A 24,932-nucleotide genomic window follows, 5' to 3' on the forward strand; every position below is an offset into this window, starting at 1 on the left:
ACCACCTCTGAATGTCTCTTGCCTTGAAAACCCCACCAGGGGTCGCCAGAAGTCAGATGTGACTTAACGGCAAAAAAAAAAGTTGGCTAGGGTCCACTTATGACTTAGAAGGAGATAGACAAACAAATCCAGTAAAGATTACTGTTCATTAGCAAATTAACAATCTGGATAACTTTCATAACATTTAAGTCCTGTGGTCCCACTATTTTAAGCAAGCTGATAACCAATCCATCTTTAAAAAAAAATGTGTAGAGGGACAGAAATGTTGGCAGCCTGTAGTTCAAAGAACTCAGTAGGGTTTTATTTAATCCATTTTTTCCCCAAAACCATCTTTAAACAAGGTATTTAGAAACCTGAACCAGTATTTTTTAAAAACTTCAAAAACGTATTAAACAATAACTAACAGTGCAATCTTATGCAGTTTACTCCAGCCTAAGCCTATTGAAATCAGTTGGCTTAGACCTCAATTACTCTATATAGGATTCTACTATGAATGTTTGACTTCCCCAGTACTACATTTATGAGTTCCATTGAAATGAGTGCAACACAAGTCTGTTGGGCCTCAAATATCCATCATTTTCTTATTTTCTCACAGAGGTAGCTATTCTGGTTTCCCCAGTGACTGAAGCATCAGTTAATTTACCTACACAAAAACAAATTTTATTTCATGAAGCTCTTTTGATGACTATCCTAATTGTTTTCAGTTGTTGTCTTTTATCCATTGTTCAATCCACTGTATAATCTGATCTAAATTCCGCTCCATATCTTCTGGAGTGTTGCTGGGCAACTGGTGTACAATATCTTCCTTGTAAGAGGACATGGCTTCTTCATAAATAGTCTGAAATATCTCACATTGAAGGTTGTCCTGAAGTTTTTTCCCTCTATATCCCCTAAGGAAAAAATTAAGAAAGGAATTAACAAACACAATTATATAAGAGTGTTTTGGAAATATTTTAGCAAGTGTCACAGGTCTAGCTAAAAATGGCAAGCAACAATTGCTGGGCCCGGCTGGCAACATCAACTGAACACTTCTGCAGACCATAATCAAGGAACAGCAGGTTTCAGTAAATACTTAAATATGCTCAACAAATATTAAGTCAGTACAACCTTGAGGTAGTAGTTCAGATACTGATTTGGTTTATATCAATAGATGCACGGAATACATTAACTGTGGATGGAGTGTCAGGAAAATAATGAGCACATACCTGACCAAGAACAGAATAAAGGTATAATTTAAATATATGATTTATTGGTTAACAGCTAACTGACAATTATGTTCATGCAGAATCCATAATCATTATTTCTGATACAGTCATGATTGAAAGCAATAAAAATGGGTTAATACAGTATACACATAAATGTAGTGGATTTATCTGAGAATATACAAATACATGTAATCTTGTAAGATGCTTGGAGTTTATAAGAGTGTGAGCCCAGTTAAATAAGACAGCTAGGCAATTGTAGATGCAATTCAGATTTGAAGTAAACTTTTAAAAACTCCTGGGAGATTTGCATAAAAAACCCAAGCTTTTTCAACATTGAAGGTCCTCACTTTGTGTACCTTGGGTAAGCCAACTCTTGAAAAAATCTGTATAAAATTAAACTATTGGCATTTTTATGTTCAAGTTAATCATTGTTAAATGTTTTACATATGTGTCTATAACAGTGCTGTGCTACACCCGAGATGAATCTAGAATCATTGTCAGGTTGCACCTTTTGCCAGTAGATTAATCATCAGGTATTTGGAAACTCAATAGAAGTCTATAACTTCTTAAGCAATGCTTTATACTGATTAACTTGGCCAAAGGCCATTGGCTGTAACATAAGAAATCATATCCAAGAGTCTTAAATTTAATCACAGCACAGAATTCCATTTACTGCACAAATTTACCTGCTTTCCAATCTGTCATACAGGAAAGAGGTTTCAGTACGAAGCACAAATACTATATTAAACCAGCGCTCAGGAAAAAAATCACAGCTGTGATAATCAACTATAATGCCGCCATCAGTCATCTTATCTTCCAGTTCGTCAATTACCTAAAGAAGAAAAATCAGATAAAGAAATTCTAAAAACAGTTATTATGCAACTAAAATAAAACCCACAACTGTGCTTAATGCAGGACATGAACTCACCCGATCTTCATCCAGCACTGGGCAGTCATACTCTTCATCATAACCTTCATATAATTGCCCTGCATAAAGAAAAAGTCAGGGACTATCTTTATGAAACCAGCTCATTCAGACAGAATGTGCTAATAACGCTCCAAGCAGCCCTGTCCTATGTATTTTTACTCAGAAGAGAGTCCCACTGAGTTAAACAGGACTAACCCCAACACAAGTGTTTATAGGATCTTAACAGATTTTGTTTTGTGCATTAACATGAAAGTATACAGACAGAGATACCTTTTCAATGAGCAGTGGCTAACTTCCACACTAACTTAAGCAGTAAAGTACTTTACATTTTTAAGGTTCACATGCTACAGTGAGGATTAAACTATTACTGTTCACCCCCAATTCCAAATCATTTATAAACAAATTAAATACCACCAGTCCTAATACAGTTGTTATTAAATGGCAGTTTTTATTAAAGAGAACAAGACTAACACAACACATTCATTTTTTTTCTTTTTGCCATCAAGTCACATCTGACTTACGGCAACCCCGGTGAGGGCTTCAAGGCAAGAGTCATTCAGAGATGGTTTTCCATTGTTTGCCTGCTCATCATGACCCTGGTCACCCATCTAAATACTTGCCAGGGTCAACACTGCTTAGCTTCTTAGATCTGATCAGATCAGGCTGGCATGGGCTATCGAGGTCAGGGATTTCATTAAAGAGACCAAGACTAATACAGCACATTCTTCTCCATACCCCTTATATATTACATTTCACAACACTTACCTTCTTTGGCCACATCACCAACATTAACGAAAATCAAATTTGTTTTTGCAGCAAGCTCTTTCCCTAATGTGGTTTTCCCAACACCCGGGGTACCTAAAAAACAGAACAGAACAAAAAGAAACACCCTTTACTCATAGTAATAACAGACAACCTGCTCTTTCCCTTATGTGGTTTTCCCAACACCCGGGGTACCTAGAAAAAGGAACAGAACAAAAAGAAACACCCTTTACTCATAGTAATAACAGACAACCCACATAACGATGAATAAGCGTGCCTAAGTTCAAGTTAAGTAACTTGCATTTTAGATATTAATGTACCCGTATTTTTATATTGCGGCAGCAGAGATTTTCTTGATCCCCCCTATCATCTTACCAGTAAGCAAAATATTAGGTCTCTTCATAGCCGCTTCGCTGGCCCTTCCTGAGTCCAGAAAGTTGTCACCGAGATAACACGTGCAACTCCTTCTCAGGGGGCCTTCACCGTCCCTGTTGAGGCGGGCGCGTACTAAAGACGTCACTAGTCTCGCCTCTCCTTCTCTCTCGTAGGAACGCGCTGTAGGTTGCGATTGGCGTGGGTGTTTTGTTTCGCTTAAGTTTTCGGTCCTCTCTGAGCGATCTCCGAGGCCCTGGGGGAGAGGAAAGAGCAGCGATTGTTACGGGCGGGTCGCGGACAGCTAAGAGCCGAGGTAGGAAGAAGGTCCCCTCTCCTTTGAGATGGAACTGGTCTAAGACAGGAGAGGGAAGGAAAGGTATTTTCCGCTATGACTTAACAGAGGACGGAAAGGTTGGGCCCGAGCTGCAGCGTAGAGGACAAATGCAAGGAGCGTTGAGGGACAAGCGACTGTAAACTGTCGGAGCATCACACGGACAGAGCCGCTCCGCCTTGGTCTCTAGCAGAATTTCTCACATACCGGGACTGTCTTAATTTATGTGCAGTGCAATTCGAAACACATTCACTGAGTATATTTACCCACAGGACCCTAATGGATCTTGTACATCTAGTAGGCCTGCTTAACGCTGCAGCTCACTCTCCTTTCTTCACAAAGTGGGGCGTTCCAGCTCCTGTTTGTTGCCTTCCCTGCTTGTGTGGGTGTGTGGAAAAGGGCAAGAGTCCAGTAGCACCTTAAAGGCTAACAAAAATATTTTCTGGTAGGGTATGAGCTGAAGAAGGGAGCTGTGGCTCGCGAAAGCTCATACCCTACCAGAAAATATTTTTGTTAGTCTTTAAGGTGCTACTGGACTCCTGCTCTTTTCTACTACTGCAGAAAGACTAACACGGCTACCCACTGTGAATTATCTTCATGTGTGGGTGTGCTGGGCTTATAAGAGGGAAATGCACTCCATGGAAAGACCAAGCACTTTCCCCCAGTGCCGTTAGAGCTCGCCTTATTTCATGTGCCCACCCCCACCTCTGATGGGCCAGACAGTTCTGAAAAACTCTGTTCTATTATTTTAAACATATTTGGGGTGTGCTTTTTATTTTGTGGAGAAAGTATTGTTATTTTTTAATTGTTTTGTTTTACTCTTGTTAACTCTTTTCTCTGCAAATGTGCAGATTACCCCAAATTTACTTTTCCTCTCTATAGTTTCTTTGTAAATGTCATATTTGTGACAATATTTATTGGGTTAAACGTTGCTGTGGTTTTATGTGGTATTTTGAAGATAAATTTGGAAACCTCAACGCAGTAGGTTTAGATGGAATCTTTAGCTGATTCTATTAACAGCTGCCTTAATTTGGTGGAAAGACATGGCAATTTTGAATGCAGGCGAATAAACTGAAGTTTAATCCCAACAAGACAGCAATGCTACTGGTGTACAGAAGGTCTGACCTGGGATTAAAGGTGTCACCTGTTTTGTAAGAGGCCTTGAGGGAATAGGTCAAATTTCAAATTCCTTTATTGGCATAGTACAATCTGCAGTATATAAAAGGATAAGAAGGAATAGGTCTATAATTTGGGGGTGCTCTTGGACCCAGGCATACTGTTGGAAAAGCAGGTGGTAGTTGTGGCAAGGAGTGCCTTTTACCATCTTTGACTGGTCAGCTGGTTGTAGGGATTCCTGGTTAGAAAAGACATGGTCTCTCTGATGAATGACCTGGTTTTATGTAGACTAGATTACTGCAATGTACTCTATGTGGGGCTGTCCTTGAAAAGTGTTTGGAAACATCAGTTGGTGCAGAATGCTGCAGCCGGGATGTTGACTAGAGTGAAACTCACTCCCCAGGGGGACTCGTCTGTCACCTTCTATTGTTGTATTCTGCTAGTGGTGAAGGCCTTTTGTTTCATCTGACATTCCGTCAGTGATCCCTCATTCCTTCCCTATGCTTTAATTGTTGTTTTTATAGTTTAGCTTTTATTTCAATCATGTGTTTTGTTTTAATAGTTTTAAGACATGTTTTCATTATGTATGTTTTTAATCTGTTAGTCACCTCAGTGGCCCCTATGAGGGCAGAAAGGTGGGGTATAAATTTGTAAATAAATAAATGTGAGATTGTTGTCAGTATAATTACAGCAATATACTCCTAATTTGTGCAAGTGATTAATTTCTGATATATTAGTATTGCTCTCTTTTAGTTGTATTTATTTATTTACGTTAGTTGTAGTCCACCTTTCTCATAGGGACTCAAGGCAGATTACACATAGTGAGTCAGTACAATCAACAAAATGGGACATTCAATAACCAATGCATTAGGCCTTTAGAAGTCTGGAACCACCAGAAAGAACTGAAGCATAGTATAAGTATTAACATGATACATTAAGCTGTACAGAAATTATGTAATAGGATCCTACTACAATAAGCTATACACATCAGTATAGATCACAGTCCCAATCATTTATCCAGGTAAATTTGTGAGCTATTTATACAGTGCAGCCCTATTACCTGCCCAAAAATCCCTAGTTTTGAATAGTTCAGTTTTGAATAGTTCAGTTTTGAATAGTTTGCAGAAGGCCAAGAGCATAGGAGCTTTCTTGACCTCCTCAGGCAGACCATTCTACAGGGCAGGATCCACGACGGAGAAAGCATGTGTATAGCAGTTGTTGATTTTGCCCATTTGCAGGTTCAGACCTGCAGAAGCCCCTGCTGATATGAGTGAAGTCATGGTGGAGCATAGGGAGAGAGCCGGTCCTGCAAATAATAGAGGCCATGGCCATGAAGAGCTTTGAATGTGATAGCCAGTGTCTTAAACTGAGCCTGGAAACAAATGAGCAGCCTATGGAATGTCTGTAGAATGGGAGGTGGTATAGGTAAATGGAGCAGAGTGTAAGTATTTAGCTCCTCAATAATTATGTGCAAATCTGTTCAAGTTGATTTAAAAAGTTTAGAACTTTAATCCTGCAAAGTTGATTTACAAAAGTGTTTCCCCACTTTTTCAGATTTTTTGTGTGTAAAGGATCAATGGTCATATGCTTCGGATGGAAACTACAAAGGTTGATGATGTCAAAGAAAACTTGCAAAAGAAAGGTAGCCTCAGCTGAAGTGGGTGATTATAACTTTAAACTCTTAACAGAGGTATTTGGACATGACTCTTCTGTGTACAGATGTTGTGCATGAGTGGACAGGGAATATGCCTTTTATGCCTGTATAGATTGTGACCTGTTGTGACTGAGTGATTAGTTCTTCACTTGCTGCTCAGCTATGAATTTTGAATGTCACTCAGCCTCCATTTTGTAAAGGCGGGATAAAATGACCAGTCTTGTTTGACTGATTTGAGGGTGTTGAAATGAGGGATCTACAGTGTTGCATACTGAGCCTGCTTATGGGAAATAAGTTTGGTTGAACATGGTATGACTTCATGCTAAATGAATATTTCAACATTTAATTGTCAAAAGACTGCAGAATGAATTTATTCATAAATTGCTTCATACATGCATCTAAATGACAGGGTTTTTAAAAAATAGTTTCATGTTGCTCCTAAACACATTTTCTTGTATTTATGTAAAGTTCCTGAATTTTTATTTGACAAACCAAATGTAGATGCTTTTTGTTAGTGTTGTGGAGGATTATCAGGACCTGTAGCTAAGATGAGCAGTGATGAAGTTATTAATGCATAACTTATACAGTGAAATAATGCTTGCATTTTCAGGTGATTGATTGGGTGGAGCCATCTTTTACTGATTTCTGCAAGAATACGAATTCCTCATCTAGTATCCTTCACAAGAAGACACCCACAGATACTAATCACCATCAAAAAAGAAAAGAACATTTTTCGCTCCTAGAAAGTGGCAAGAGTGGAAGGAAAAAAGGAAAGTCTTCTTCTAGAAATGAGAGAGTTCAAATTTCAAGACAAAATTGCAATGAGATTGAACCATGGGTAGATAAATACAAACCAAAAACTCAGGTAAAATCCAGTTTCTAATTCTCATAATAATAATAATAATAACAATGACCATGTTGCTTTGTTGAAGTGGCAATGAAACTCTTAGCTTATGAAGAATATTTACTGGCAAATATAAAATGTAGTGTTTTGTGTCATGATTTAAGAGGACTTAAAGGAAAAACTTGATTGAAATCAATGGGACTGGTTTCCAAATAAATTCCTATGGTTGGAATTAAGATATTTGGAATGTTTTTCATTAATTTGGTAATGAAACACCATGACCTTCAGTAAAATAAAATTATCTCAGTTACTTGTAATGGGTGGCCCATTCCTGAAGGGGGGGGCAAAGCTCCTTTGGACCCGGTGTGAAAGCCAAAGCCAGCATTGTGGGGGGGGGGCATTCCCAGGGGTGGAGCTGCCTTTAGGCAGCTTCCACAGCCCTTTTGCCCTGGGAACATCCCCTTGAGCGGTGGCGGGCTGCACCACCTTTTTTGGTGGCGCAACCTCACTGATTTCAATGGGGCGTTTCCCCCCTTTTTTCTTTTATTTTTTAAAATGCTTTTTAAGGCTCCACAGCAGCCAGGAAGCCTTTGAGGAGGCGGCACGGCTCTGCTGCAGATCTATTTCGCCTTCAGGTTTGCGCTTTATATGGTTTAAATTGTAGATAAGGCCATTATTCAGTTTATTTACTGATGAGTAATTATTCAATTGATTTACTGATGAGGCATTATACAAAGGAACTCTTTATTAGTTTTTGGTAGGTGCTTCTGATGCACACAGAGTCTGCTGAAGAAATGTTCTGGATTAGTTGGATTATTTTCCTAGGAATTACTTGGAATTCTTGAACAATTAATCCAAATTTTAGGTTTGGATCCAAATCAGATTCCCATGCTGTAATCATAGCAGTGATGTTAACTGCTTTCAGCCAGGGCCTGGAGACAAATGCCTTGCTGTAGCTTTGAGCCAGCAAGCTTGGTCCTCTCTCCTACACCTTGTCTTTACCAAGAATGGTCAGACGGGCACATTTTTAAAGGCTGCAACTGGCTTCAGGTCTTGGACTCTGCTGAAAATAAAGTCATCATCAGACATTAGGGCTCTCCTGGGCCTGATCTAGATCCATTTTAGATGACATCTGGATGGATGAATTGCATGTGGGCTAGAATCCAGTCCCAATGGTTCTGCATGTTTTAGGAATCCTGAATCTCACTATGAACAGAAAAGAAAATCAGCTCCTTATTTTGTTTAATCTTATTCACTGTCTTTTGTAAGGTTTCCTATTATATTTTATTATGTAAATGTGTCTTTTAATCAGACGTGCATACTTCTAATGCTTTTTTTCCTCATTAGAATGAGCTTGCTATACACAAGAAAAAAATTGAAGAAGTTGAAGCCTGGTTAAAAGCTCAAGTATTTCAAAGGCAGACCAAGCAGGTAGCAACTGATTGATCTTTTAACCTGCCAATGTTTGTTTTGAAGTCTTGTGTTTTGTATAACTTAAGGCCAATGGATTCCTACTTGTTAAAATAACACAGATTTTATTGGATAATTTCTCACAAGGAATTTGGAAGCAAAGCAGAAATGAGTCGAGGGAATAGCAAAGTTTTGTATGATATTTTAATTGTGTAGCATTGTCTGCTACATAGGACAATCATGTAATAACCAACTTGTATAATTTAGCACAGTGATCTGCTAGGAATTAATAGAAGAGAATGAGTTAATGGAGCACATATACTGAAAATAAAACTAATCTGAACTTCATGTTGTCTAAGCTGCTATTGAGAAAAATTGTTTGATGGTTTTTCTCCCCCCCGCCCAACAACTGGACATGGTTTTTTGCATTTACTTTTTTCATAATGCAAAGATAGGGAGTTTCTTCTTGGGACCGAAAGACAAAAGGTCATTTGCATAGACAAGTTACTCCAGTAACACAGGCAGCATAACAATTTACTGGGTTGGATCCTAACGTGCACCTCCATGCAGAAGATACCTTCCACTCACAAAATGTTGAACTAGTATGGTATTTTGTTGCAGGGTGGCTCTATTTTATTGTTAACCGGTCCCTCAGGCTGTGGAAAGTCTGCAACTTTGGAAATATTAGCAAAAGACCTTGGCATTCAAGTGCAAGAATGGATAAACCCTGTATTAATGGACTTCAGGAAAGATGACTTTCAAGATGCTTTGAACAATGGTAAAGCTTTTGTAACTTCTCAACAGTTAAGCAATTAAAAAGTATTAAATGTATTATGTTTATGTAATCTCTTACTTTTAAGTGCTCAAGAAGGTTTGCCTCAATCATAAACTCCAGTTAACAGTTGGATACAAAAATACAATGACGAAAGTAGCAGCACAGAAGAAAACTAACCTCTTTTAATCAGATTTTCAGGTACTGCCCTATCAGAGCCAAACAGTTCTCTTTCAAGAGTTTCTGCTAAGAGCAAACAAATATACTAAGCTTCAAATGGTTGGTGACATCATGAAAACTGAGGAAAGACTTATTCTTGTGGAAGTAAGTAGAAATGATTGACCTCAGCCAAGGGTGTTTCTCTCTTTAATTATTTAAATTCTGTCCTCCTTCCTTTCCTGATTTTTAAGTATTACTGAAACAGATGAAGCTTTTGCTTTAAAAGGTTAATGTTTCTGTAATCATATTAGTTGCTATGATCTAGTTATTGACCAGACCTCCCCCTCCACCACCTTGATTTTCAGGTTTATCAGCTTAATTTCATCTTGAAAATTTAAGATCCTTGTGTAATTGTGTGTATTATACTTCTGTGTTCATTTAACTACGGAGCTTTACTTTGCCCTAGGTAATGCCATTCATGACAATTTGACTGAAATGAATTTGACTATAATCTAGGACTGGTCCATCTTATGTCTAGTTACTGTGGCCAGGATTCAAATCATCATCAGTATATATTTCACAGTGGGTAGCCGTGTTAGTCTGTTTGCAGTAATCAAAAAGGGCAAGCGTCCAGTAGCACCTTAAAGACTAACAAAAATAACAAAAATATTTTCTGGTAGGGTATGAGCTTTCGTGAGCCACAGCTCACTTCTTCAGATACAGCTAGAATGTGAATCCATCGGTCTTTAAGTAGAGGAACAGTATGATGGCCAGAATGATACCCAGGCACAATTTACTACAAGATAAGCCCAGAGAGAATGACAACAGAACACCTCTGGTTGTCACTTATAGCTCCCAACTAAAACCAGTCCAACGTATTATTAAGGACCTACAACCAATGCTGGATTGTGACACTTCCCTCGCTGAAGCACTGGGGGGGTGTCCCTTTCTTGCTTACAGACAGCCGGCTAACCTAAAACAACTTCTCACCCATGATGATAAACTACTTAACAAGAACATGGACTCTGGCACCAAGGCCTGCAACAAACCAAGGTGCCAACTTTGCCCTCATATAGATTCTAGGAACACCATCTCTGGACCCACCAATGTCAGCCATACTATCTCAGGTTCATATTCCTGCTCATCTTCTAATGTGATTTATGCCATCACATGCCAGCAATGCCCTTCCACAATCTACATTGGACAAACAGGTCAGTCTCTTAGACAAAGATTAAATGGACATAAGTCTGACATCAGAAACCACAATATTCAAAAACCAGTGGGTGAACATTTCAACCTTCCAGGACATTCTGTTGCAGATTTAAGAGTATCAGTTCTCTTACAAAGGAATTTTAAAGGGAGATTGGAAAGAGAAACTGCTGAATTACAGTTGATATTCAAACTAAAGTCAATGCATTTACCTGGGCTGAATAAAGACCTTGCATTCATGGCCCATTACCAATGCTGATTTCTCCACACCTATCTCTCCCCTGGACATCACAGACTCTTCTGCATATCTGACAATATCACACCTAATCCCATCAAGCCTGCTATTCTCATACTGTTCCTCTACTTAAAGACCGATGGATTCACATTCTAGCTGTATCTGAAGAAGTGAGTTGTGGCTCACGAAAGCTCATACCCTACCAGAAAATATTTTTGTTAGTCTTTAAGGTGCTACTGGACTCTTGCCCTTTTTGACATCAGTATATATAATACTCAACATGGCCCCATGTAGATATTTAAGTTTGGTGACTGGAGCCATGGACAGACAAGATAGATCTTTCTACAAACCAGAGAAAAGCCACAGGTTGGCAGAAAAATCAGAAATCTATTTTTTTAATACATGGGTTTGTTTGTTCTTTTGAAATTCTCCAAAATGACAGAAGCAGCACCTGTAGCTTTAAGAAATGAATGCTGTCATTGGCCATTGCTTAGCAGCCACAACATCCAGATTCTACCCTGGTGCTTGGATTCCATGTCTGGATGGCTGAGAAAAAGCTGACAGAAACTGAATCCAAGACAGAGGTCCTTTGGCTCAGTCGGGGCAGCTTGGGGGCAGGGTGCCGGCTCCTGACTCTTGATGGTGTGCCATTAACACCAGTGCCCACTGTCAGGAGTCTGGGTGTCATCCTTGATGCCTCCTTAATAATGGAGGCTCAGGTCACAGCCGTGGTCAAGGCAGCCTTTTTACATTTCCGCCGGACCCGGCAGCTGGTGCCTTACCTCTCCTAGCCACAGTGATCCATGCAACGGTCACCTCTAGGCTGGAATACTGTAACTTGCTTTATGTACAGCTGTCCTGGGGTCTGATTTGGAAGCTCCATCTGGTGCAAAATGCCGCAGTAAAGCTCCTTACGGGACCCCGCTGCAAGAGCACATTCAACCAGTGCTTCGCAACTGTATTGGCTCCAGCTGGAATACCAGATCAGGTTCAAGGTGCTATTTTTTACCTTTAAAGCCTTACACAGTCTGGGACCCTTGTACCTTTGGGACCACCTCTCTTGGTATACCCCCCCAATAGAACACTGTTCTGCTAATTCTAATCTGCTGCTAGTCCCTAATCCTAGGAGTCTGCGGCTGTCCTCGACAAGGACCAGGGCTTTTTCAGCCCTGGCCCTGGCCATGTGGAATGCTGTCCCTAATAGCATCAGGGCCCTGTAAGACCTCAAAGAGTTCTGCAGGACCTGCAAGACGGAGTTATTCCACCAGGCCTAAGGGTGAGAGCAGCCACAGGTTATCATATATTGCTGGCCTCCCAACCTCCCCACCCCCCACACTTTTATTATACAGAACTGATCTGAATTTTTTTCAGCAACTGCTCTACTGATGTTCGTCATAGATATGTAAAATTTATTATCATTGTTTTAATGCTTTTAATGTTTTAATTATGAGATTGTTTTTACCTTTGATGGTAATGTATTTGCTGTAACCCACCCAGAGCCTGGCCTTGGTTGGGGATTGAGGGCAGGCTAAAATGTGAATAAATAAATAAATAGACGAACAGTATTGTCAGCATATTGTCGAAGGCTTTCATGGTCAGAGTTCATTGGTTCTTGTAGGTTATCCGGGCTGTGTAACCGTGGTCTTGGAATTTTCTTTCCTGACGTTTCGCCAGCAGCTGTGGCAGGCATCTTCAGAGTAGTAACAGAGTGTTACTACTCTGAAGATGCCTGCCACAGCTGCTGGCGAAACGTCAGGAAAGAAAATTCCAAGATCACGGTTACACAGCCCGGATAACCTACAAGAACCAAAGTATTGTCAGCATTCAAGTCTCTTGTTAGTAAAAGGCAGGTTATTCTGGCCTTTCAGGGAGAACTCGCTGGGGCCAAGCCTGCCAGCAACTACATAACCACTTACTATCATGTACCTTGCATGACTCACCCAGGTCTGGCTGCTTGCTACTGTTCAACAGCAGCCACCCAACAAAAGCCAGTGTGGTGTAGTAGTTAAGAATTTCAGATTAGGATCTGGGAGACCCAGGTTCGAATCTCTATTCTGCTGTGGCTGCAGTCTTTGGGCCAGTCATACACTCTCAGCCTAATCTGCCTCACGGGGTTATTGTAAGCATAAAGAAGGAGAGGAGAATGATGTAAGCTGCTTTCAGTCCTATTAAGGAGAAAGACAGGCTATAAATGAAGTAAGTAAATAAATAAATATAGCTGGAGATGGGGGGTAGATTAAAAGTTGATTGGTGGGTGGGAAGGAGAACAGGAAGCAGAGAAAGCTAAGTATATGGGCACTGCCAGGAGAAGGGAAAGAAAAAATCACAATGAGCCTGGCCCACCCTAGCTGGCATGCTGAAACTGGGTCCACCTGGCACCACACAACGATATGGCACAGTGCAACTCTATCAGAGTTTTCCCAGGGTCAGGTTGCCAGGGGGCAGGGAAAGCTGAAGACCGTGAGCAGGTAACAGTAGGTTGGCTGGTAGATGGGAAGGAGAGAGAGAAGCAAGAAAAGTAGAGAGCTTATGAGGGCTTTCAAGAAAGGGGCAGAGGAGGGGGGCGTGGTAATTAAGATGGACCCCTCAAGTCCTTGCGGGTCCCTTGCATGTACTTAAACTGTTTCTGGGTTGCCAAGTGGGTGTTGGACTTGGGTTAGTCAAGCGGCATATCCTGCCTTGTCCTGTATAGTAAACAACTTTTGAAACTGAGGATAATTTGCAGAGTATAGTATGGGCCCACCAGCCACTCTGAAATCCTTAGCTTTACCATAAGTAGTTCTTTACATTTTAGCTTATTTATATATATTGGTTTAAATGTAAAATAAAGCTTATTTATACATATTAGTGTGAATGTAAAATAAAATGAGTATATGACACATTGTAATGTTGCTATACTCTTCACACTGAAGATTGGCCACAATACTAATGCACCAGGCTTGCCGAAATAACTGTATTGTATTGTTTTTCAATAGGATGTGCCGAACCATTTTTATCGTGATCCTAGCAAATTACATGAAATTCTGAGGTGAGTATAAAGAAACTCGTGCTGAAAGCATGGAAAGGAGAGGAAGTCTGATAGTGCAATCCCAAACAGATTACACCCTTGTAAAGCCCATTGACTTCAGTGAACTTAGAAGAGTGTAATTCTGTTTAGGATTGCACTGTAATACTTCAAGTCATCTGTTTCCAGAATAGCCTGCTATCCAAGGCAACTCATCCAGTCTTCAGCTTTGGAGTTGGTAACTGTGGGCTGCAGCAGCAAGTTACATGGCTTGGTAGTAGTAGCAGGATTTGACACAGGGGCTCTCCAGTTACTGATGTCCTGTTGTTCAAGCTCTTAAATCTGAATTTGCAATTCTCTATACCTTTTTGTTTTCTGTCCTAGGACGTTTGTGCGGACAGGCAGATGCCCTCTTGTGTTTATAATATCAGATGGTGCAAGTGCAGCCAGCAGCCAGAGGTCTCTGTTCCCAAAAGAGATTCACCAAGAACTGTGTATAGCTAATATTAGGTAAAGAGATCAATATCTGCATCTATCATAATCAGAGATTTTACTAAGAAATTAATTTTGACAATCTTTTCATACCTATTCTTAGTTTTAACCCAGTGGCTCCAACAATAATGCTGAAAGTTCTGAACCGAATAACTACAATAGAGGCAAATACGGTAAGATAAAATTTTAAAACTCTGTTGCGTTGCTTGTGTGAAAATTTGTGGAAAACGTGTATTTGAATTGGAAAAGTTATGATTGTACGCCTTCCAAAAATTGATGAAATAAAATGGCAGTTGGGTTAGCTAACATTCAGGCTCTGATGCAGAAATCTGATGATTTGATGTATACATACAACCGTCATAGTTATTTTTCTGTCAGGGCTGCTGTGTATGGTCTGTGGGAATGCATATGGGTTTGTGCAACTCTATTGCAGAAGGAAGTCCTTGTACACACTGGGAGTCCAGTGTGTACATAGATTCAGCGTTCATTTGAGACAATAGAGTGGACTCTTAGATGGGGAACTACCAGAGGTCTAACTTTTTGGAAGCTCATATCCTTTAAGACATTAAGCTGATAAAATCACATGTAGACTCAAAGATAGTGATAAAAGTTAACCCTCCACAAACTAGCTGTGCTCAGTCTTGGCCAATAGTACAGTTTAGACGATTATGCAAATTTTTCCTTGTAGAATGGAGAAAAAATTGATGTCCCAAACAAATCCTCAATGGAATTGATTTGCAAAGGATGTTCAGGAGATATTAGAAGTGCAATAAACAGTCTTCAGTTTTCTTCTTTGAAAGGTAAATGCAGAATTTTTCAGCTAAGGTATGTCTGCCCTTTCTGTTTTAACACTGGTTGAGTAGTCTTGCAGATGTTATTTCATTCCAGTTGCTTACTATTATGTGTGTGTATGTGTGTATGGGCCATCAAGTCGCAGCCAACCTCTGACGACCCCAACAAGGGGTTTTCAAGGCAAGTAAGAAGCAGAGATGGTTTGCCATTACCTTCCTCTGCAGAGATTTAATTGGAGGTTTCCCTTCCAAGTATTGATCCTACTTTGCTTCCGAGATCTGACGAGATTTGGCTATACCATACTGCCTTCCCTCCGCTCGCTATTATACTGACTCGTTATTACATGGAGTTTAATATACTGGAGTATTTACTTTCTTTATACTAGTTAATTAGGGTCCAAAAACAAGTTGCAAGCTGACTAAAGTAAATACTATAAATTAGCGGGATAGTGAATATGTGAATGTATAATTAATTACAAATTGAGCAGTTAAGTTTGAGTGCCAATAGTAGAGTGGATTAATGTGAATGTTTCTATTTAATATCCATGAGTTGCAAGTAACCGTGATTTTTGTTTTTAGTAGCTGGTTTTGACAAAATGTCAGCTCAAATGTTCTCTCTGTCAGCCTAACCTAACTCACAGGATTGTTGCGGTGATAAAATTGAAAGGGAAATATGTATGCTGCCTCTAGCTCTTTGGGGGAAAGGCAGAATAAAAATCAAATAATTGTAGTAATTTATTTTATTTACTTTATTTATAGTCTGCTTTTCTCACTAAGACCCAAGGTAGATTATAGGATTGAAACAATGCAGTAAGAACAACATAAAACTGGATTACAGAATTAGAGATCAGTGCACAAAAAAGTGTTCTGTATTATCTATACTGGTTTCACATTAAACATTATTTCTTTTCAATAAAGTGTTCATCTTCTGCAGAATTGAATGATCCATAGATTGTTTTGCATTAAGATTTTCATATCGACACAGTGAAGCCTTAATACTTAATAGAACAATAGGATTGTTCGTAATGTTACTGTTTTCTGACTCATTTATTTTTTATATTCTTAAGATTTACATGCATTTCCCCACATTATAGAATATAATAAACATGAAATCAAAGGGTTCTTCGTAGCTAATCTTTGGCCTAATAAGCATGTCATTTTTTTTCTATTTAAGCAAGCGCTATCTTGTTTTACAAAATTGCTGATTTTTTTTTCCTATTGCTAGAGTGCTCATTGGAGAACAACTTGTGGTCACAGAGAAAAGGGAATTCTACATTAAAATGTGATTTATTATGTAAAGTGAAAAAGAAAAACTCTTTAGAAGGCCAGGAGCTACAAGCTGTCGGTAGCAAAGATGCATCCATCTTCCTTTTCCATGCTTTGGGGAAAATACTTTACTGCAAAAGTAAGAAAACTGTGACTTTTTGAACTTCACTGTTAGGTGGAAGGAAAAAATCTTCATGTAATTCATTCTTAATAATTTCTGCCTGTGCTTGCAGCTGAATTAACTTGCTGCATTGGCTACAATAATACAACACGAAGATGTTATCAGTGTATCAATTTCAGTTTTTTCTCCTAATTTGAATGGTCACATTTATGTTTTCTGGAATATCATATGCATATGAAAAGGTTTTTTATTTATTTGAAGTCCTGTATCATTTCCTGTCATCTCAACCAGTTTATAGGGTTCCTTTTTAGAAATTACACTGCATGTTCCTCTCGTCTATCATTTAGATGATTTCAGAGGGTAGCCATGTCGGCCTGCATTATAACAGCTAGATTAGGTGCGATGAAACTCAGGTAGGATGCTGCTACAGTCATCTTGTTTGTGGGCTTCCTAGATGCACCTGGTTGGCCACTGTGTGAACAGGCTGCTGGACTTGATGGGTCTTGGTCTGATCCAGCAGGGCCAGCAGGGCCTTTTCTTATGTTCTTAGCCATGTTCACCAGCATAAACAAGGTTTCAGTTGCAAACAGACCCCTTATCTTTCCACTGTCTCTCCCTCCATAAGAAAAGTAGTCATCCTTCAGGCATTTAATAATGTTGAGTACAAGCTGTTCTTTTATAGGGGAGCAAATAATGGAGTAATGTGTTGTTCTTTTATAGGGGAGCAAATAATGGAGTTGGGCTTTCCTTGCCTACCAGCTCATTTATCACAACACGAACGAAGCCCCTTGCTTGTGCAACCTGAGGTAAAAGCCTGTTACTATTAGTACCTGTGTGTGTGCAAGATGAAAAAATGAAGTTTCCCCCCAATGAAATACAACACTAATTGTGTGTATTCTTTTTTTATTAGGATGTCATAGAAAAATCACACATGCCTGGGGATTTATTTAATTTATATCTGCATCAAAACTATGTAGACTTTTTCTCTGATATAGAGGATCTTGTGAGAGCTAGTGAATATCTGAGTACTGCTGACTTGCTCTGCAGCAACTGGGATGTAAGTTCTTTTAAAAATTCAATTCAGTTTGTTATACTAATTTATGAACACTAGAAGAGTAACTCTCATGAAGGATAAATATTGTGAGCCAAGTAAAGCTGAAAATGAACATCTTTTGCATTTTACAGTAGGTGTGAGTCACTGCTAATTTGTAGAATGCCTTGTATCTGTTATCCAGTTCAGCTTGTTTTCTTATTCTTGCATGGTGTTTTTACATAACATAAATGTTTGCTGTGTTACTCTGCCAACACATTGGGTCCATTTAGAAAGTACCTCCTGAATAATTTTCAGTCCTGTCTGTCTATAGTCTAGTTTTCACATTCATTTTCAACACAATAAGAGTTGTTTCACGTGGTAAATATTTCTTACAAGTTTGCTCACAGACATCAACACTACAGGTGTACTTGAATTAAAAGACTACTTAATATGTTATGGTAAATTCTAGTTGTCACAATGTGTGTGTACGTGTTGTTATTAATACAGATCAATTAAGTGAACTAATCTATCTCATAGCTTTCCTTTGTCAAAATGAACATGGTGTTTGTAATGTTATAGTCTAGAATCCAGCTATTCATAGGTAAAAAGTGTACATTTTATGTAGTTAACTATCAGGTTTTGGCTCATAAACTATGTATGTTAGAGGCTGGCTATGATCCTGCCACAAGGTGAAGGCTTGCAATATAGGATCTCTAAAACTGGAGAGTCTAGAAACTGATATGTACAGAACATGCGGGTGATACGCCCTGAGAAGTCTTAGCAAAACAGAATTCCAGCGGTACCTTAAACACTAACAACGTTTAATTTTATAAGAGCTTTTGTGTGTCACAGCTCACTTCAAGTTCGCCTTGCCTGGATATTCCATTCATATCCTATTTCTGCTTTCCTTTCTTCATGTAATGTCTTGCCAAAATATTCAGATTTTGCCACTGGTATGGACAAGAAATATTTATAGTGGTTTTGGATGTAAGTTCTGAGATCTTGCTAGTACTGTGTATCTACAAAAGTTTAAATGAAAAACAAAACAAAAACTCCTTTCCTTCCACTGTGTTTTTGCTACTCTGTGATGAATTGGAAAAGATCTTGAAATTTTGTATCTATAAAATATATTTGAGTTCAACACTTAAGAGTAGTACTTAGTAGTGTTACAAATGCCAATACACTGTGCATTTGAATCTCTTCACATTGATCTTGTTTTTAACTATTTAACTGTTTTTAATTATCATATGCAACTCTACAACTTCAGTTTATTATGTCCCATAGGCACGACCTACACTCCAGGAGTACAGTGCATCTGTGGTCGCAAGAGGCATGATGCATTCAAACAGAGCTAGAGCCTTTGCCCACAGCAAAGGAGGAATGGGCTTTCGACCCCTTCATAAACCACAGTGGTTCCTAATTAATAAGAAGGTAATTACACTGCGACTTGGGAAGATGTGCTTGTTAAGTATTCAAGTTCAGATGTGATTCCCAATACTGTTACTTTAAAAATAGAATCAAATTGTGCAATGCCACTTTGATCTGCTGTGTGAAATATTTGCGATAAACCTCTCAATTACTAAATCAGACGGTTCTCAGTAAGGATTGTCTTGTCTCATTAAGCAAAATAAAATATTCTGGAGGAGTCATCCCCACAGTATCATCTAGGATAGTCCAACTGTGCTAGCTTTCAAGAGGCAATATAATTCCTGGCTACCACATCAACAATGTCTATTCCAACAGGTGCACTCCAGCATCCTCTGCAACATAGCAAGGGATCCTGAAATGCCTCTTTTGGATAGTGAAGTATTGCTACACAGAATAAAAACTGACTTGGGCCAACCTTGGAGCTATTTATTTATACGATTCCCCCAAGAAAAGCTGCAATACATTTTAGTGGGTTGGAAGTTGGATTGGAAAGAAATAACATGATATTTTAAACCCTTGAAATTGCATAGTGGATCATTAATAACCACTTCTCAATAGCTATTTTACAGAGCAATCTTGCAAAACAATTTGTATGTGTTAAGTGCCATCAAGTAGCTTCCGACTCTTGGCGACCCTATGAATCAGTGTCCTCCAAAATGTCCTATCTTTAACAGCCTTGCTCAGGTCTTGCAAATTGAGGGCTGTGACTTCCTTTATAGAGTCAATCCATCTCTTGTTGGGTCTTCCTCTTTTCCTGCTGCCCTCAACTTTTCCTAGCATGATCGTCTTTTCCAGTGACTCTTGTACTTTGGTCACGTTATGAGAAGACGATAGCCTCAGTTTAGTCATTTTAGCTTCTAGGGTCAGTTCAGGCTTGATTTGATCTATAACCCTCTGATTTAACAGGCTAATGTTTATAATTGATTAAAAATCAATTTTTTTTGAAGTGTAGTAGGTATAATAACAAAAAAATCTTGTGTTGTATCCAAAAGGTTTATTCATTCATAAAACAATACTTGTTTGTTCCTTCTCCTTACTAGTATCAGGAAAACTGCATTGCTGCAAAATCCCTCTTCTCAAGTTTCTGCTTACCACCACTGTGTCTTCAGACCCAGCTATTACCTTACCTTGCCCTGCTGACAAATCCAATGAGAAATCAAGGTATGCTTAAAATGTTTAACTTCTGTCCAGAATATGATTGGAAATGAAATAAATAAAAGCTAAACTTGGTCAGGCAAAGAAGAGTAAAGCATAAGTACTAACGTTTGGTAAACTCCAGTGTTAATTCTGGCATGGTTTATGCATAATGGCAAACTGGTCTGCTACCTAAACAGGACTGGTGATTGCTTGGGCTAGCACACTCATCAGGCAAAAGAAAATACTCTTCCCTCCTTTCTCTGTTAACACGTGGTATTTTTGCAGCAAGTTCCTAAACCATGCTGTTGCGGAAAACCCGGGTTCGAGGGGGAGGAAAAGAGACCCAAAAAAACGTTATCAAGAAAAACAGTTTTTATTCCAGCTGGACACGCAGTTGCTTTAACAAGCGAAATAACTGAGCCCCGATTCTACCGGGGAGAAGACATTTATCCAAAACCGTGCTCTGACGGGGCCACATCAACATTCCGTGGTTATCTGGTTGTTTAACATTGTCTGGAGCCTAAGAGCTCCAACAGCTTTTTTCCGGTTTTCAGCTCTTGTTTATCGTTCACCATGACTTTCCATGACTCTTCCCCCAGTACCTCCAACACAGAGTTATCCTGCCCAGCAACAAGCTAATCCCTTGCTGTCCTAATACATTTCAATAATTGTACAGAAAGGAAAAGAGGTTATCACACACTATTAAATCAGACTACTTAAGTGGATCTTCCATATTCAGGGGAAATCTATCTTGCAGTCTCAATGATTTTTATGTTCCCTGCAAACTAGGAAGATTAATCTTGGTCTGCAAATTGCAAACCATCGTTTGGCTTGGATATAAAAGCAAACTATGTCTTGCTGAGTTCCTAATGAGCTGACGGTGTGTCAGGGGAGGAGGCAGAACACTGGTGCGAGGATCCATCATGTTTATTCACATGGCAACAAATAGCAGTTTGCCATTACATCTGAACCAAGCCATTGAGTGTTTAATATTCATGTTGAAGTCGAAATTCTTGGTCTCCTGAACACTTGTGCCAGCATACTTGCTTGTGATGCTTTGCAGTATTGCTTCAAAATTAACTTTCTGTCACTATATACCCTTATACTGGATGGCAGTGGCTAACAGCACTCTAAGCCCAATCTTGCAGCAATTATTCCTGTGCTGGTAGGGGTGGTTGACTATTGCTTACAGGAAAAACCTTGTTAAGCAGAAAAGTACTCAGTCAGGAATTTGTTTTTAAATTTAAGGCAGAATCTTTTCAAATAGGCCAAAAGTTATACTGTCTTGGGGGCTGTTTCATGACATCTGTGATGTCTACAGGCAATATCCAGTATGTTGGGGACTATCGTGCAGCTTTGTTACTTACGCGAACTCAATGCTGGTGCTAGCAAGAGAAAGGATGGCCAGAAAATATTTAAAGTACTACCAAGAATACATGCATAAGGGCTATCACTATATAATGCTTTGTGCTTTACAGTCTAGAGATTAATTCTGAAGGTGGCAAACCCAGGTTAAAATCCCCAGTTGGTCTTTAGGAAAACTGCTACCTCATTCTAGTTCACAGGGTTGCTTTGAGCGCAAGGCAATATACCAGTGTGACAAATCTATCACAAAAACATGGTTGCTTAAGTGCTAAATCCTGTCTATCCTTTTTCTTGTTTAACATATTCAATCTTTTGCCTAGGGAGAAAAAAAATTACCTGTTTTCCTGCTCTTTTATTATTGATATTATGAAATCAATATATTGTAACACATCTATTCATATTAATTTATATTCAAAATACCTTATCCGTGTGTTTACACCTTTGCACAAACCAACAGTGTAAATCATATGAGTACTGCATTATTAGGAGCCTCGTACCATCAGCACTTCTTATAAATAACCACATTATATTTTATGTAAAAGAAAATAAACTTTATTTTGTGATTTCAAAGAAAGATGTGCTACTCTCAGTCAACCCTCTGATTTAAAAATGGAATGCTACATCTTATATTCTTCAATTCTAGTTGAAGCATATACAAAGTAAATGGTGCATAGTTGTGCACCATTTACTTTGTATATACACACAAGTTTACTGGATTAAATTAGAATGAAACACATAACTAAAGCTCAACTCTAAGCAAAATAGATGTAAAATGACTTAAGAACAATTTTTGTGTATCCTTTCTCAGCTCAGATAACATTTATTCAGGATGTTGGAAGGCTCCCTTTAAAGAAACACTTTGGAAGGTAACAGTCTCAAAAGCTTTATAAAAGGAAAATACCTGTTATGCCTGTCTTGCAAAACTACATCTGTCTGACTTTACTATCAGAATACGCTTTCATAAAACTCAATATGATCACTCTTATATCAAGTTTGCTGCGTATTCTGCACAAATATTGGGTTCACTGAACAAGTGTAAAATCTTGTGTAGCTAAACAAACCCTTGAAGGCTCAAGACAAGCTATCAATAGCATTTAGAAATCCCATTGTGTCAAATTGCAGTTCAGCATAAAAACGGTGGACTCGTTCTTCTGCAGTCTTTCTGCAAAGTGTACAAGATGTCCTGTGTCCTTTCCACCCTTCCAAGCTTACTAGATGGTCTGTACCATTCAACTTTCAGATACCTTTCACCTTTCAAATACCTTTAGGTATATTGGTCCCCTCCAATTAGCCTGTCCCTGATCTTGTCATTTACCTCCTGGTTAAGCTAGATAGGTCCTCAGCAGTTCCAGGAGGATAGCAAAACACTTCCATCACATGCACATACACATGATACTGCTAAACCTTGATTCTCTATATTCTCTGCAAAGAATCAGGTATGTAGTAGTCGTTTCCTTTTCTCCCCAGCGGCCTACATACACTTAGGGAAGACATACCTGCCCCTTCCCCCCCACCCGCAATTTTAGAAACACTGTTATACTTTTCTAACCCTATAAATCAATGAGGGAGAGCAAAGACATGTAGTAATCACCAATTAGGTGTTGACATAATTGCGGTGAATGTTCCTCAGCACACAACCATAGCACTCAGTTTTCTCTATCCATTAAAAAAAAATCACAGCTGTAGAATGTTCCCTAGACCCATAGTAATACAAGTTGTCAGAACAGTAACTGATGGAGAATTTAAGCTTTTGCATGTTGTAAATATTAGGAGGAAGAATTGATATACTTGGAATAGTATATCTTCTGGTTGCCTTAGATATTCTGAGTCTGTACACAAGAGATAAGATACTCTTCTTCTACAATGCATTGCTATTGCTGTTTCATAGGCTGAAGCTTGAAATTCTTACTGATAAAGATTCTGCCATTCAAGTCTTGGACAGCGATGATGAAAGTGATTTTGCTGGAATGCAGTCCACAAATGTGAAGGTCCAACTGGAGAACAATACTAGTGAAAGGAATGAGTCAGATGAGTGTCTTCTTTCAGCCAGTCAGGCTCTTGGAAATGAACTGTCATGCAGCCAACCTCAGCCTGTGACCGCACAAGCAATCATGGAGGACGATGAGCTAAATATAGAGGAATATGATACTGACTGAACAATGGAAAATGGCAACACCAATGCTGTTATAATTTCAGTTGAATATTTTATTTTATAAGAATTCTTATTCAGAGAAAGACTGTGAAAGCTCTTGATAAGGAAATTTCACTTCAGCAAGCCATTACTGATTTGCCATGTCTTCGCGCTTATTCTTCACATGGTTACACTATGGCGTCTATCAGGTTGTTGCATTTCTGGATTTTATTTAAGTCTACTATGAAAAGCCCAACCTATGTTAAATTTAATTAAAGATGTTGTTCCCCAGACACATGGGTATGTAAAAGTAATAATATTTTGGCGCTGGATTTCTGTCCTTCAGGTATTTTGGGAATATTGTCAATAGTTCTGTTAAGATTTCATATAGCCCTACTGTGAAATGATAAAGGATTTAAATTCTGGATCGTGTACTATTTAAGTTGTAAATAAACACCTAGGTGTTCAATTTGTTAATAAATAGTACTGTATGCAATTATAGATGTTTATAAACAAAAACATGTACAGTATTTTACATAATTAGTATTTTTTAATGTTTTACTAATTTATCCAGAAGAATTAAAGAAAGTCCTTGAATGGTATCTAATTGTTTGCAAATACTGAATAAGAATATAAGTGCTTCTAACCAATTAGCTATACCCAATTCTAAAGCTTTAACTTTAATTAGGGCTAGATGATTAACATGAAAATAGGCAACTGATATTTTAAATATTTGCATCATACTCTTGCTGTAAGAGATAATGTGTGTGTGTAGAGTGCCATCAAGTTGCAGCCGACTTCTGGCGACCCCTTTTGGGGTTTTCATGGCAAGAGACTAACAGAGGTGGTTTGCTAGTGCCTTCCTCTGCACAGAAACCCTGGTATTCCTTGGTGGTCTCCCATCCAAATACTAACCAGGGCCGACCCTGCTTAGCTTCTGAGATCTGACGAGATCAGGCTATCCTGGGCCATCCAGGTCAGGGCAAGAGATAATAGCATGCCACTAAAAACGAAACATGCCATAACAGGGGCTGTTACCACACTAGGTATTCCCAGCGATGTATCAACAGTTTGGAAATGTTATAAAAAATACTGTTCGCACTTTGTTTGGCCCCTTTAGCTGTGAAGACATCTTCCAACCATTTTTTAGCCGTGGCATCCAAA

At 38.9% G+C, this 24,932-nt stretch overlaps 2 protein-coding genes across 2 annotated transcripts; one reads left to right on the forward strand and one right to left on the reverse strand.

The window, feature by feature from the left end:
• Nucleotides 1-579: 579 nt before the first annotated feature.
• Nucleotides 580-3,313, reverse strand: AK6 (adenylate kinase 6). The gene is made up of 5 exons (XM_056847966.1): nt 3,271-3,313; nt 2,899-2,991; nt 2,134-2,192; nt 1,892-2,037; nt 580-890 (listed from the first exon to the last, which is right to left on the reverse strand). Exons 1-5 carry the CDS (start codon nt 3,296-3,298, stop codon nt 701-703), a joined length of 516 nt encoding a protein of 171 aa, XP_056703944.1. The 5' UTR covers nt 3,299-3,313; the 3' UTR covers nt 580-700.
• A 2,966-nt stretch (nt 3,314-6,279) lies between these two features.
• Nucleotides 6,280-23,840, forward strand: RAD17 (RAD17 checkpoint clamp loader component). Its single transcript, XM_056847961.1, has 16 exons — nt 6,280-6,359; nt 6,982-7,236; nt 8,563-8,646; nt 9,247-9,403; nt 9,591-9,721; nt 13,976-14,028; nt 14,389-14,514; nt 14,600-14,669; nt 15,185-15,296; nt 16,513-16,692; nt 17,395-17,480; nt 17,585-17,731; nt 18,992-19,138; nt 20,176-20,296; nt 22,446-22,503; nt 23,526-23,840. Exons 1-16 carry the CDS (start codon nt 6,294-6,296, stop codon nt 23,791-23,793), a joined length of 2,061 nt encoding a protein of 686 aa, XP_056703939.1. The 5' UTR covers nt 6,280-6,293; the 3' UTR covers nt 23,794-23,840.
• Nucleotides 23,841-24,932: the final 1,092 nt, after the last annotated feature.

The sequence above is a fragment of the Euleptes europaea genome, chromosome 4, assembly GCF_029931775.1.
Source record: "Euleptes europaea isolate rEulEur1 chromosome 4, rEulEur1.hap1, whole genome shotgun sequence".
Lineage (NCBI taxonomy): Eukaryota > Metazoa > Chordata > Lepidosauria > Squamata > Sphaerodactylidae > Euleptes > Euleptes europaea.